Source organism: Manacus candei, unplaced genomic scaffold, assembly GCF_025592945.1.
Source record: "Manacus candei isolate 608988 ecotype Guabito, Panama unplaced genomic scaffold, ASM2559294v1 h1tg000049l, whole genome shotgun sequence".
Classification (NCBI taxonomy): Eukaryota; Metazoa; Chordata; class Aves; order Passeriformes; family Pipridae; genus Manacus; species Manacus candei.
In genome coordinates, this window is record NW_026138097.1 from 32,120,001 (window position 1) to 32,135,966 (window position 15,966).

Genomic DNA, 15,966 nt, shown 5'->3' on the forward strand with positions numbered 1-15,966 from the left:
CTGCACACAAGAGCCATGGGCTTCCTTGCCACCAAATGCTGTTTATCTCGGTTTAGCAGGATGTTGGAGAAGTTAATCATAAATCAAGTAACTCCATCCATTAACTCAGCAAGCAGGAGCCATTTACAAAGTCTCTGATTCAGAAAGTGCTGGAAGTTGGGTATGTATGCTCGCTCTGTCCCCATATACTTCCTGGCTGCTGCAGGTGGATGTCTGAATCTCATGCAGCACAGCTGCTTCTAGAATAATTACATGGTTCTCAAGGCTTCCAGGTTGTAAACTTTCGTGTTGTAACCATTGGAAATATCTCCATGCAAATTGAAAAAAATCTAAATTAAGAAAGGGGGATAAGCTAAATGTCTAAGTTATATAATTTATAAAGTGCTCCAATACCACAGTGATGTGTGCTAGAAAACCATTAGGGTAGATGGGGCTGCTGTAAGGTACCTTAGAAGTAAGTGGCCTGTTCACCTGCTGCAAGGAGCTGCTAAAAGGGCATCTGTGAAGAACTTCAGCACAATCCAGAGCCCAAAGCAGTCTCACATCAAAGTGTTGTATTACAGAGGTTGTCACTGTAGTTCTAATTGGCAAAAATCTGTCATGACTCTGGGCAAACACATCAACTTGCAGTTGAACAGATTTCTTTGTCCATTTCTTTGTAATTTTGTTTAATACACGATGAAAACAGTAGCTTAAATCATGGTTTACAAAATTGCTGTGTCTCATATTTTTTAACTGATTGGAACATGTGCCCATACAAAAGCAAGGTCAGGCAGAAGAGGAAACAGGAACAGCTCCGTGCTGTACAGCTGTGGTTTTGTGGAAGGAAAGGAATAGGGGGAGGAGTTTCAGAGAGCCACTTCCAAGGTTGTCAAGGTTACAGGTGCTGTTGCTTCTGTAGGTGACTGGCTTGGGCATTCTCTCCTGAGAATTGGCATTAGCTGTTTTCTTCTAAGAGAACAAAATTTGCATTTTAATTAGATTGTTGCCTTTGTCAACACTGAAGCATAACATAAGTAATTGGAAACTTTTCATAGGACCAGTGTAAGGATTTAAAAAACCAAAAAACAATAGCAGCATTTACCCAATAATATTTTGAAAATTTTAGTTTTTTACTGTTTCAGAGATGAGAATCCCATTATAATCTCTCAATGAATAGACCTCGAAATCTGCCTTCCTAGTTTCTTATATCCCAGTATAAATGTTTCTAGGATTTCTAGGAAGCTAGGATTCACCATTTGAGATGCGTGGAAGCCAAGAGCTTCATGCCAGTTGGGTGCTCAGTGTGAGAACTGAAGATTTGTACTGAACTTGTTGCTTTGAGTCATTGCTATGATGGCAGCAACTGTGCCTTCACCCTGGGAAAGAAATCTGTGCTGATACCAGCATGGTATGGCTCAAGTGGAGTCTGACAGCACCAGCTGTATACTTCGGGAAAACAAACAATGTCGTGGTTGATTTCAAGCTGCACTCAGAATTGATACAATACGTCATACTGAATTTTCTGCCAGATTTAAGTGATACAGCAGAATCTTCATCTGCTGTGAAGATATGCAGCACCACTGACTGACTTAAAGCTATATAAGTATATACAGTTGGGGATGGGGCCCAGGGGGTTTATACTATACAACCAGTGCTGCACTGAACGAGTACCAGGTGCTGAAGCTGGGCAGAGTAGTGGTGTTGCCAAGAGGAATTTAGAAATGTGGCAGCCTCCTTTGTAGACCAAGGAGAAGAAATTCACTACTCCTGCAGCAGCAGCATCTACTAAGAAAGCCCACCGCTGCTTTGGGATTAAGAACAGCCCCAATTTACTTTGAAATGCTTTACATGTGCTGTCAGGTAATTTCTCAAACTTAAAAACTTGAAAATGGCTCACCTTTTTTGATGGAAATCTGACATTTTTGCCAAATCAATATAAACTGCCCAGCATTAAGCAGTAGTTTCAGCAACTGCCATGCCCTCAGGGTAGCTTGGCCACCCTGAATGTGGAGGAAACTCAGTTGACTAGAGCATGGTGCTAATAACACCAAGGTCATGGTTTCGATCCCTGTACAGGCCAGTCACTTAAGAGGTTGACAAGATCATCCTTGAGGATCCCTTCTGACTCAGAATATTCTGTGATTCTGTGAAATGTTCTTCTGCCTCCCTCTGCTAAGCTTGAGACTGAGGAAATGGCACTCCTGAGTTCTCAACACCAGTTTTTGTGTGTCTGCCGTATATCGTGACCCTCCCACTGTCTGCTCAAAATCTTCCAATTTCTCAGTTTCCCCACTGTCCTTTTAGGCAGGCAGAGGACCATTAGAGGCTTCATCATCACCATCCCTAGCAGAAGATCCCCAGGGAAGGGCTGCTGGGGGCTCAAGTGCAGCCGGGGCAGCCCTGCACCGAGGGCCCAGTGCTGCTGTCCCACATATACCCCGTCTCTGCAGGCTGGTTGCTTTGGGCCAGTCCAGCCATGTAAGTCTGGGTTCTGTGACTGCTCCTCAGAGGAAAAGGAAATGAATAGGGATGAGAATTGCCTGCTTGGTGTGGAGGCAGCCACAGGAAATCAAGAGCCAGAACTAGCTCATACAGCTTGAAAATTGAATGAGAGTTTTGGGTGAAGCTCAGAGGTTTTTTTCCCTAGAAGTCAGAGGCTTTGGAGAAATTATAAAAGCAGAGTTGTGGAATTATATCCCTGTGTTTGGACACTATATTATACTGACATTTATGTGCATGATATTGCAGTAATACAGTCAGTTCAACCTTTTTATTGATGACCTTTTCTGTAACATTAACCACAATATTGTGCGCACGTGATATTGCAAAGAAAAAGGTAAGGGCAAGGATGCCGGTTGACTATTGCCAGTTTGAGTATTATAAGGTTTGAAGTTGCAGTAAGTATGGATGCAAATGCAGAACCAGAAAATAGGCAATTTTCTACAGAAAAGTTTCATGATACTGAAAAAACATTTGTTGTTGTCATTTATTTTTGTTGAGTCCCTTTCTCAAGTAGATGGGTATTCCTCTTCTGTAGGTTTACCCAAGCAATGACTTTCCCCCATATTAAGTAGTTTAACAGTTGAGGTCTGTAACTTGTATCTTTACATTTAATAACTTTCTGATGTAAGAAGGACTCGTCACACATGGCATTAAGGTGTTGCTAATTGTGACTGGAGGCATTTGCATTATAAATCCTAGTGAATTATATTATGGGTTTTGCACCATTTTTACTTCATTGCCTGGTTGGTTTTCATAACCAAGTATAGCCTGTAACATTTACCTTTCCAGAATGAAATAAATCCTTCATAGGGGATTGACATTGCTTTTGTTTCTCTGGTGCCTTTTACGTAGTGTTTAAATTTCAAGTAGTCTTGCAGGTTTCGTACAAATTCTCCATGGAAAGTAGATTCTGCTTTTAGTATTTTAAATTTTTTAACTCTTTATATCATATAGCTTTGTAATTCATAGGGCCGTTACAGGCCAGCAGGCAAAACATTCAGGTATCTTTACCTAAAGAGTAGGTGAACTGATCTTGGGATGAAACTTTTTTAAGGTGTAAGAAGAATACTATATTTCACTGAAACAGAATTATATAGATTAGCATTCAAGTGTTTTAAACAGAGTTCCACTGAGGACAGCATAGTTAACACTGCTTTATCTTGGCTGAAAGCTGGGGCATCTCCCAATGTACAGTGGGACCCAGGAGCATGGGTTCCACCCCAAAGTCCTTATTCCTGTGTTGTCCAGCCCAAGATTACTTTGCATGGACAGACTGAAGCGACTGAAAACACAGAAGTATCACAGTAACATTAAGATAGTAAAGCAGTCAATTTTACATGAGATATGCTGTATTTTACTATCCATTCTGCATCTGAAGCCTTGAATGGGCAAGAAGCCACCCAAAACTATGCAAGAAGCCACATGTTAGAGATAATTGTCAACAGTCAGTCCTAAAATTGGAATAGGCTGCCAGGGAAATGGTGGAATCACTATCCCTGAAAGTGCTCAAAAGGCACGTGAATGTGGCACTTGAGGACATAGTTTAGTGGAGAACATGATGGTGCTGGGTTAACAGTTGAATTCAACGACCTTAGAGGTCTTTTCCAACCTTAATGATTCTATGATGCTGTGCTCCTATGAAAACAAAGTATGGGCTTAAATATTCAGGGAATTAATGGATGCAGCCTGAGGAAGAAAATTTCTGCAGGGTTTCTCTTCAGTGAGGAAGGGCCTTCATTATGGCCCATTTGGCTTCTAATTCTCAGGGTGTTTATTAAAACTATTTGGTTTGTGCTTTAAAATGTGAAGCATACCTTTCTGTAGAAGTAGTAGTCATGCTCTTTGACATAGGTCTTAAGAACAGACCCCCAGCAAGGGAAAACTGAGCCCATATGGCATATATTTACTTGTATGGCACACAGGTTGGCAGTCAGTAAGTGTTTTGCACGGCCATAGCCTTTAAGAATTTCAGCAGTATCAGATCTATGTATGCTGGCCCCTGCTACACATCCTGCCCTGATGGACAGTGGTACTGAATTGCTGTTGAGTGGCGAGGCTCTGCCTGAGCAGCTGCTGTGTGTGCTTATTGAGTGGAAGGGCCAGGTTCCACTGAGGACATGAGAGTGTTTAGACAGATGGTTGGAGGGTTTAGTGCTGCTCTACAAGTGCGTGTGGGTTTTCAAGGCAGAAATAGACTTCTTTTTTAACAGAAATGTAGAAAATGCAGCCGTTGTAGCTTTCTGCAGGAGAGAGATTTGAGGATGTCTATTGAAATGGATCAGATTTGTCTTGTGAGCATTGCGCTGGTGGATTTTCTCCTGCCTCATCCTTGGAAATGAAGTTATTTCAGTGTACTATGAAAATAGGTGTTTGTAGGTGACTTACATAAAATTCTTTTATACATAAAAAGTGTCTTCATTGAGAAGAGGCTGGAGCTATTCCACTCTGTTGGAAAATGACTATATTCTCACGAAATGGAAAATAAACTAATCTGATACTTTGATTACTACACAAACTAAAGCACTTGTTTCCAATGGGAAAAAGCTAATAACATTTATAATCATCTCTCTGGTAGCTTACAGCAGCACTGTTGCATTATCAGTAGCTGTCATTTTCTGTAGCTCAAACCTGTATTGATCTGCGCCGTCAGTGTATGTCCAGGTCTCTGTCACAGTTGCATGTTTCACAGAAAGGCTTTATTGCACCTTCCCATGGAGGGCAGGACAGTCTGTACCAAAAACATCCAGCCACTTCGAAGGGCAGCATCCTACCATTCTTTGCTGCTTTTGTGCCTTGCGCATGATGCTTGTGTTTGTTTAATGTGCCCAGTGTTCCTCACTTTGCATTAGGTTTTCTGTGTTCCTGCCAAAACTGCACTAGGCTGGATTACATTGTGCTACTGGTATCGCATAATGATCTCTTTCCTTCTTTTAGGCCCAAACTGCTTTGCAGAAACCCTTGTCATTCCAGCAGGCCGGGAGGTGAAAACTGATGAATGCACTATATGTCACTGTACTTACGAAGAAGGCACGTGGAGAATTGAAAGGCAAGCGATGTGCACTAGACATGAATGCAAGCAAATATAGGAATTCTACAAGTCTACGTACTTTTCGTGGTTTTTATAAAATATCTCACAGCAGTGAGCACCCTAGATGACCCAGGAAAATCTGAATGAGAAGATTCTGGAAAGGAGCAAAGAATAAAACACTAATATTTTGTTTTTCAAAGTAACATAATACTGCAAGCAAAGAAGTGCATATATTTAAAATGTTTGGACATAAGAATACCTGTCTTAAATGTGTTATTTTCACAGTGAGTACACTAAAATACACTCAATAAAATATTCTATGTATTTCTATAATATCATTATAGAGCTTAAAAATAAATGTTTTATATAGACAATGCAGATTGAAGTACTGTATCATTGCCTCTCCTGTTGTATACATGCGCCATGACTAAAACATTACATTTCTATCCTAGTTTCACCATATGTGGGTTTTCTTGCCTTTTTTTTTTTGTTTTGGGTTTGGGGTTTTTTGCTGTTGCATATTTTGAGTTTAGTGGGGCAGGAAAGAGCCAGCATATGACAAGACTTTGACATTCGCACTTTTGGAAGAAAATAGAGTAGACTGTGCTTTCTGAGAAAGTGTGTTTATTTATGAATATAAATGTGTTGTAGTGTAGAGGTAGGTCAGCTCCATCTCTTAATTCTACTGATGCTCCTGCCTCCTACTCCACAGCCAAGATAACTTGGAGCAGTGGCTAATACAAAACTGGTCTCTCATAGCAGTTGTTATAAAAAATTAATCAGACAAATTCAATTCTTAATATTAACTTCAAGATAAAGAATTTATCAGCGGGGCAAATCTCTCTGTGATATAAACCATATCGCATCACATAGCTGGTGGAAATGATGGTAAGTAACCACACAGCATCATTAATGTGATGCATAATGGACTTGGGGAAGTGCAGCTTGGAAAGGCTACAGCAGCCAAACAAGCCTTCATTGAGGTGGCCACATTGTTAATTTGTGGGTAGGAGAAGGGTTTGTATTGAGGAGAAAGGTTTAGAATTAGGTCTTTGAATCCATCAGAGGACTTTTATTATGGAATCTGAGTCTGACTACACGTCATGTCTGTATTTTGAACGTGTTTCTGTCTATCACTGGGCATTGTTTGGGAGTAAAGGAGGTATGTTTTGTCTAAAAATCGTAATAAATTTTTAAGTATACCTATCTATTTCATAAGAGTCAGGAGTCATATGAGAGAAAGCTAGCCCCTAAATCAGTCAGGCCCATGCTTCATGGGCCTCTGCTTACTGAAATCAAGTATCTGCGCAGCTCTGAGAAAGTGCCATGAGTGCCAGTGGTCTTCCATGCACGACTCCGTGAGACAAGTGGAAGTATACCCATGCAGGAAGGAGCTGTGCAACTTGAGCAGAGAAGGTGGACTGTGTGGAATTGCCTTTTCAAATAGGCTGCTTGGTGTCTAAGCGACACATGCTTTTTCAGTGAAATTGTGAGAAACTCAGAATTTTTCTCTTTCAGTGTATGGCCATAATATTCAAGTTAATTGAAATCTTACCTTAGGCTAGTTACAGTTTGCTTCTCCTTCACTGGAGGTTCTTGTTAAGCCATATACCTAGGCCTTGAATTTCTGTTCTTCTGGAGACTTCTGTCTTTGTTGAAATAGTGAGTACAAACTTAGAATGTATTTTAGTATGGTTTTCTGGTGTAGCTTTTGTAAATATTTTCTATTGCACATTTTTTCCAAAATATTTTTGTGTCTCTTAGTCTTGGTACCAACATGTTTATGTTGTTTTTACATTGTTACATTACATTTTTACTGTAGTAATAGGTTGTTCCTTTCCGTTTTGTATTACACTTCCTGGGCTTGTTCGTCTTGACATCCAGTGCTGTGGTGATTTCTTTGAGAGATTATATTTTGAGATATAATTGTCTTTCTTTTTGAGAAACAAACTTCACGTCTTTTTAGGTTTTTTGTTTGTTTGTTTGTTTGTTTTAATGTAGTGAAGTAGAAGTTATAACAAGCTTTTCACCTTCTTTATGCTTAGATCACTGGCCACATCCAGCTTTGGTGTAGTTTTACCACACAGGAGCTCTTTGGTTATCCCTGAAATGGAGTGAGTCTAAGTGACTCTTCCTGGGCAGATCCCACTAGCCTTGCCCAGTCGTGGAACCAACTCCAGTTGGCACACAGTGTGCTTTGGGATAACCCTAGTAGGGAGCTAAGCACCATACAGCCTCCCATAGCCATCACTTACTCCCCTGCTGCCCACCCACAGTGGGAGAGGGGAAAAAAAAAGGAAGAGTAAAAGCAAGAAAGCTCATGGGTCAAGGTGAAAATAATGTAATAAAGAGAGAAGTGAAAGAAAAAAGAGAAAACAAACCAAAAGAAATGGCACAACGGCCATCACACCACCTCCTGCAAACAAAGCAGTGGACAGCCAATTCCCAGCTTTAACTCAACCTCACTCCTCTCCATTTTACTGCCAAGCAGGGACTGTATGGCATGGAATATCTCTTTGTTCAGTTGGTTCAGGTCACCTGCCGGGTTGTGTCCCCTCCCAAGCTCTTACGCACCCCCCATTCTACTCACAGGAGATGAGTGAGAAGCAGAGAAGACCTTGACACTGTTCAGCACACACTGTTCAGCAGTAGCCAAAACACTGGCGTGTTTCAGCATGGTCACAAATCTAAGCCCCAGATATCACCGTATTGCCTACTACAAAGAGTCCCATCATACAGTGGTACTGTGACCCCAGCACAGAGGCAAACATGCCAGAAGACCCTGAGAGCCAGACTACAGCCAATAACTGCCCCAAGCACCACGTGGGCCTTTGGCAATGGAGCTGGGCAGCTGAGATTTCCAGCCTGCTGTGTAGTGTCACTTCACATACACAGGCTTAAATTTTTTTCTTTACAGGAGGAGATAACGAAAATGTGGAAATTAAAAGATTTAAAATTAGCCATTATGGAATGCATCTGGAAACCATTCACCTTTAAACTAATTTAATCTCAAAACAGAAAACAGCCCTGGAACTGCTGTGGTGGCCACATGTACTGATCTAAATGTCACGCTTCGGGTTTGTAATATACCTGTTCAAATGTAACCTCAGAAGTAAGAGGAAAGCTATCTGTATCATTTCCAGTGAATCAAACTCCAGGGAATATTGTCTTCCCTGCGGAAGCCTAGGTGCTCAGCTGTTTTTTGCTTCAGTGCAGACTGGATTATGCATCCTGCACATGAGGAGTTCTTCAGCTTTGCAGGTGGGTTGTGTCTATTAAAGCTGTATTTCCAGACACACTGATAGCTCATGAATAATTTTGTATTTGAAGGTCTGTTGCTTGGATATTGCATATTCTTCTCAGATGTTCTCATGTAGCTACATTGGCATGAATATGAAATTTCTGCTTCTGCTTCACTTGTTTCTGCGTATTTCCCAGTTGAAATCAAGACAAATTAATTCTTGGTGTGTCAGCAGGTGCCTGAAGAGATTATATTCTGGATGGTTTCAGGTCATTATAAAATTGCACAGTTAGTATGCAATAGGATTCTTTATAGTACTCATTTAAGCCACAAAAATGGAAGTGCTGATATTCACTTAAGTACTTACATGAGATTTAAAAAGGAAAAGAGGAAAAAGAGAATATATGAGAGACAGATGAAGTGAGCGTTACAACAGGAATGTTCAAAAAAAGAAAAATAGTATGTCAATTATCAGTTACAGAGAACTGGAAATACTGATATGGAATGTTAATTAATCAGTAATAGGAAAATACTGACATAATTAGTATCACAAAAGCTGATGTTTGAAAAACAATCAATTCTCAACTTACCAGAAATATTTGTTACATTGTTCTTGTTAGGTTCACTTGGGGCTGTGAGCTACTGGTAGTGCTCCTTCTGTAACACTTAACAGTTTCCTGCATTTAAAAAGATCACCGCTTTTAACAAATACACAGCATAATTAAAGTTATTGTGGAAAAGAACAGACAGATTATACCAATAGTATATCAAGTTATGTAGAATATAGACTATATCAATGGAATATCAGGTTAATCTTGGTGAATATGTGTAATCTATTGATTGTAAATGCTGCATTTACCACTTACATTTGTCAGTAGTCTTGTCAGTTTAGTAGAACTTAAGAAAATAGCCTACTTCACATTTCTTTGGCAGAAAGGGGAAAATATCACCTAAAATGGTAAACATACTCCTTTCAGCGGGATTTAGAGCCCTGCTGCAGACTTCAAGCAAACTGCAGGACCATCTGCAAAAGTGGAGTATGCTGAGTGTTTAATAGATTTTACCATGTGGAGAAGAGGTGAATTTATGAAAAATGGTGAAAATTGGAATGCAAATATCACTTCACACACAATGCAGAAAAACAGCAAACACATACCAAATGTAACATGACAAAATGAAAGCAAATTTAACATGTCCCTGTTCTGGGAATAGATAAACAAGGAAAACTTTTATCCGTGGTTTTGTACACAAATTTATTTCTTCTAGTTCCAACCATACAAGGAAGTAAACCTAAAATATTTTAACAACAAGAGATGTCTATTTGTATATATACAGCATGTACGCATTGACAAATGAGAATTCTTTTCTTGGCCAAGCCAGCATAAATCAGGAGGAATTGAGAAGCTCAGGTTAATACTTTTGACTGAAATCAGGATTTCTTCCACAGATTGCACGTATAATAAAGTTTTTGTACTTGACTGCAGTCAGTGAAATCCTGGTGTAAAGTGCTTTTGTTCGTAGTAGGCAGAATTAAAGACAAACCTTTATAATCACTTAAATTTTTCCAGTAAGCCTTAGAGGGTGTGCGAACTTTCTGAATCAAAGTGAACTTCACCTATCAAGAGGACCAAAACCCACTGTTTCTATACGCTGCTAAAATCCGTAAATGGATACATGGAGAAGAAAGTCAATGTTCTGGTGTTTATAATACCCCAATGAAAAATACATCAGCTTTATTCTCCCTCAAAATATAGATACAATTCCTTAAATGCCTTTAATTGATGAAATTGTCTGCCAACCAGAGCTTTCCATTTATTATATAAAGGAAGGCAAATTATAAAAATGTCAAAATGCTGCTTAACTTAAATGGCTATTTCCTTAAAAAGCTGCATCCCTTTCAGAGGGTAATTCTCAAATTAATTTGCTATCCATGCCACAGTAAGGTCCATGTGCTGATATTGTTATCATATTTTTTGAACAAAGTCTATATTTTCACAAAAGCAATACTGCATACTATGCTCTCTCTTTAGCCATTGATAATTCAAATGAATGCTAACTTATTTAGTGCTGTTGTGAGTGGGAAGTCATGGAGATAACGTAGACATGCAGTGCTTCAGCCTGATGTAGTGCCCCAGTGGTCTGTTCAGTTCTAGTTACTACAAGAAAATAAGGAACAGGTGGCCTTTAGTCATTCTAAGGATTACAGTAAAAGAGAGTTCAATTTTGTAACTGCTAAACATTTTGTAACATGTTCTTTACCAGCTATTTATTTTCAAATGACATTTCATAAAAAGAGCTATTTTCAAATGGTATTTCATAAAAAGAGCTACTTTATATATTGTGCTAGTTACACTGTTTATACTAATGTATGAGCAATAAAGTGTCACTCTGTAGAATGCTAAAAATGCTTGCTTTCCATTTTTTTCCAAGTGCCTCAGTTACATATGTTTTATATACAAATTACTTTATTCAAACTGGAAAGGCAAATAATACAGTCTTAGTATTTACTTTCAAAGGTACTGTTTTCAGTTTTGTGTCCTTCAAATCAAAATATAATATATTTGGAGCTTCAGGTTCTATTATGTTAACAGGATATTGGTGGGAAACTTACAGCATCATGTCTTAAGATAATACATCATATTGAGAAATTATTTCTTAGTTGTGTTTAAATAAAAATATTTATTTTTAGTCTTTTTTTTCAGAGTAGAGTTTCTGAAGACATACATATTTACATCTGTGGTCCATATTTGTGCTTGATAAAACAAATACCTACCACCCTCATTTTCCAGATACGACAAAGAGGTAAAAATGGCCTTCACATCTAGGTCTTTGTTATGCATGAACTAGATAGAAAAAAAGGAGCTCAGTGGAAAAAGAGTATAAACTCTGTAATATTTATTAAAAACTGAGCGATTTGCAAATACAAAATAAATAGGATTTTTAACAGAAGTCCATTAGTGAATACCAACTTAAATACAGTTGTTAGTGAATGACAAGGAATGCATTGAGCCAACCACTTAGTAATTCTCAGCAGTCTTACAGAAGTAAAGATTGTATCATATGATATTTTATGTGACTGCTTGTTTTCTTCAGGTAAGAGCAGAAGTCTTATACTCAATATGATGTATCTTAAAGATGGACAGATGACTGACCCAAGTGGAATTTAACATTTTTTGGGAAGAAGTTACCAACCAGTCAGTAGTGATATGATAAATAATCTTGAAAGAAAGTTTTTAGAATGTTTTTGCATCTGGGGCTACATGACCTTTCAGCGCTGGATGTACATCATAAGCTGTTACACTGTAATCCTCTTAACTAACAACTGAATGGACAGGTAGCTGAAAATTACTGTATAGACTCCTTACATCAGCCCGTGTGGAGAGACACTGAGATTTATCAGCCAAGGACTAAGAATGCAAAATGCCTTTACTTTTGTATTCACATAGTTTTGTGATTCAAATAGTTGTCTATTGGTATTAACCTAGCAGGTATTCAAGACCTTAAGAATTAAGTAGTCCTAAGTGGTATGACCTAAAACATTTTACCAACATGATGATAAGTCACTATTTCTTAAAAACATATGTATTCTATTTATGTAAACAAACTGTACACATTTTAAAAATATTAATACATTAACATATGTAAGAGCTATTGCAAATCCCTCAGATGTTAGCACTTTTTTTCTCCATATATGAAACTGCTGTCACACCAAATACGGTAAATTCCATTTTAACTGCATACAACTAAATGTGGAAAATAAGGGACATTAACAAAAAAATTTACATTTGAAATGTGTAGAATGCATCTTTATCTGTTTGAAAAAGAGGATTTTTTCACCATTCTGAGTTGATGAAAAAGTTGTATGTATTTTTTACATCATCTGTTTCGTACACTATACTTTTCAACACTTTTCACTCCGTTTACATACAGGAGACATGTCCATCAGTTGTATTTTAATATAACCTATATGCAGTAATGTTTTAAATACACTTCTGTTGCTCCTTGTATAAGTAATACAAGACAAAATAAAGCTGAAATCTAAGCGTTGTTAATTATTAAGAAGTAGTGCAAAAATAATACACCAAACCAGAAACCAGTGCATGATCGGAACAAGTGTTCTGAATGTGATACCTTGTTTCCTCTTGGATCGTGTTATGTCGTTTGATGAAGTCTGAACTGTCACTTGCAGGATGAAAAGACTAGCAGCGTTATGCTCTTGGCAGAAAAAAAGCAGGATTTGAGCTACTTGGTTATGACTATCCTGAATCATACTTCAAGTTGGCAATGGTAGCCTTTCTTTAGGATAGATCTTTAATTAACAGCACTAGTGTTCAGTAAGCAAAGGTAATTAAGACCATCCTTCCTTTTGCAGAATCGGTGTTTACCTTGTTACTGGGTTTTACCTGTCTTAATAATGACTTCTTAGTCACTGCTGCACAAATCTTCAGCAGGATTTTCAGTATTTGGTTTGGTTTATCTTCATTTGTTTGGGCTGGCACAGTTACTGGATCCTCAGTAGCTGTTATTAGCTCACCAGTTTTTGCCACTGCTGTTGACTGAAGGAAGTTTTAGAGGTTGTGAAATGTAAGAGAGAAGGAATTCTCTGCAGGTGATGTCAAAACCTTGCCTTTTTCTGTACATTAGTACAGGCAGACCAGGATGGCATTATGGGAAAGAGAAAGCTTTACAGGTAACTAAAGGCATTTTTCAAAATTTCTGTTTGGAAAATCCATCATCTTGTGTACCAGAGGAATAACTATACTCTCTTTATTGAAGATTACAGGCACACATTTTTAGTAAATCATTCAGAATTTTCAGTTTATTTAATTGGAGCACAGTAGACTTCTCTTACAATGGGATAAAAAGTCTATTTGTCAGAAGCATTGCTGTCTAGCAGAAAAATGAAAAAGAGAAAGGAATCTGAAGTAGGGACCTGTAATGTATTTAGCCAGCTGCTGGAAAGTTTCTTCAACTGTTAAACTTTAATTGTTTCAATCTTTTCACTAATGGAAAACTCCTGTTTCTCTATCTTCAATTTTAGTGTAAAAACATGTTAGCAAAATACTCTTATCTTTACAACGTGTTTTACATACTTGTCATATCACACTCACAAACTGAAATGGACGCAACGTCTTAATTTGTTCTTGTGTCCTATAAGATAACTAGTATTTTGCACTTTCTTATGATTTTTAAGACTATTTCAAAATTCTTTTGAATAATGTATTTCCTTTTGAACTTGGAAGTTTTTATGCTTCTGTAATATAAATAATCGCCATACTGTGAGAAAGAACTGAAGAAAACCAAATTAGAACTGACTATTCAGTATCTAGTCTACTAAAAATACCACAGAAATCAAGCTGTGCAGAATAAAAATATTTCAGAAACTTACTATAGGGTATAATATCAAATTGTCTCTCCAAAGAAGCACTGAGAAACATGACATTTTGTACTGTATTAATCTCACAGCTGCATATGATTCAATATATATATATTTATAAAGCATATAATTTATATTTAAAAGTTTTGATGACCTGACAGTGACTCCATTGCCTGTGTTGAGTAAAATTTAATGGTGGATCAAACACGTTACCAAAATATTCAATTAACTTATTCTGGAATAGCATGCTTTTAACATAAAACAGGGCTTTAAAAGCAAAAAAACATTTAAGTTAATACGAATTCATATGAAATCATTTCTAAGATGTTTGCACTCATCAATTCTGTTTATTCAAGGCTTCTTTACAGAGGCAAAAGACTAAATGGAATGACTAATCATCAGTAATTCCATGTATTTAAGACATTGCCTCTAAAAAATCGCTCAGTAAAGGGTTGTGCCCAAGGCTTATCTAGTACCTGATGAACAAAATTTTGATATGTTTTACCACCCATGTTTCTTGCAAAAAAGATTTTTCAAAAGATAGATACAGCACAGAGTGACTAATCAGGATAACATGTTTAACTGACTAATTCAGAAAGAGATCTAGACTAGAAAATGGGAGTAGAAGTTGAGACAATAGCTCAGTATTTACTGCCATTTTAAAATAAAGGCAGAGGTGGAAAAACAAGTCAGGATAGAGTTTGATGCAGAAGAGCATGAGACTGATGCGTGGGGAAGAAAATTAATGCAAGTCGTGATACAGAGATTTATATTGGCAGATAATGCAGTACATAAAGGCTTATACCTAGTGCAGAGAGCAGATATTGTGGGATGGCAGTGTGAAATGAATGATGCATTGCTCACAGAGCACTGCACAACAGCAGCGAGGAACAGAACTACTAGAACACTGAATGAAACTAGATATTCTAAAAATAATAAAGGAAAGAGAACAGGTCTAACTGAACATCCTGCTAATTTGCTGTATAAAAAGTAAAAAAAAAAAGAGTAAACTTGTTTATGAAACCTGCAGACAGTATGCATAGGTTTTTTTATTTCTCCATGCTCTTGGGCGTACTCCATAACCTCTTGCATTCTGTCATATGCTTATCAAGACCCAAAGACTAGAAACAGATGCACTTTTCAAAGTTTAATGTACTTTAGGAAGTCTTAAGTAACATCTGTTTGCATGTTCCAAAATAGAACTGGCCCATGAAAGGGTTACACAGATGGTAATCTGAAGTTTGCAATGTATCTGTAATGATAGCCTGTGACTGGTAAAAAATGGATTATAAATTTTCAGAAAAGTAAAAACCCAAGGAATCACAGAACAGCTTATCAGACTTAGGTACTATGTAAAGATTTCATGAATGAAGGAATGCCGAAAACATGCAGGTAAGCGTAAAGTAATACAATCTGATGTGTTTTTTAAATTATGTAAACATAATGAATTTGAAAACACCTGCTATGGTAGGACATCCAAATTTAATAAAGTAAAAAAGACTGTGATTAGAATGAAATTTAAAAGAGTACTGAATGATGCTTAGAAGGGAAATAAGAGAGAAATTGCTAAAGGGATTGCTCATGAGCTTGCTTTTAGGCAGACTTTACTAAATATTTCCATGTACAAGATTATCAGGAAAAAATCCCAATGAACTGTGCTGACAATAGACATGTGAGAAGCTGTGAATAAGGGCAACATGTAAATAGGCAGGTAGAAACAGAAGAATGAGAAGGTCCTGTATATTTGTTTATTAAAAAGGGCTGTGAGAATGAACAGTCACAATGGAAAGGGGAAGCATGTACTGTTACATCACTTGAGAAAGAGGTTCTTAGGAC

At 37.6% G+C, this 15,966-nt stretch overlaps 1 protein-coding gene across 4 annotated transcripts in view; it reads left to right on the top strand.

Annotated features, from left to right (window-relative positions):
• VWC2 (von Willebrand factor C domain containing 2) overlaps positions 1 to 5,905 on the top strand; it is a 55,242-nt gene extending 49,337 nt beyond the window's left edge. For all 4 annotated transcript variants that reach the window (XM_051799029.1, XM_051799028.1, XM_051799027.1 and 1 more), the window contains exon 4: positions 5,419 to 5,905. In XM_051799029.1, the coding sequence (XP_051654989.1) occupies positions 5,419 to 5,570 (152 nt within the window). In that variant the 3' untranslated portion in view covers positions 5,571 to 5,905. The remainder of the gene's footprint in view (positions 1 to 5,418) is intronic.
• Positions 5,906 to 15,966: the final 10,061 nt, after the last annotated feature.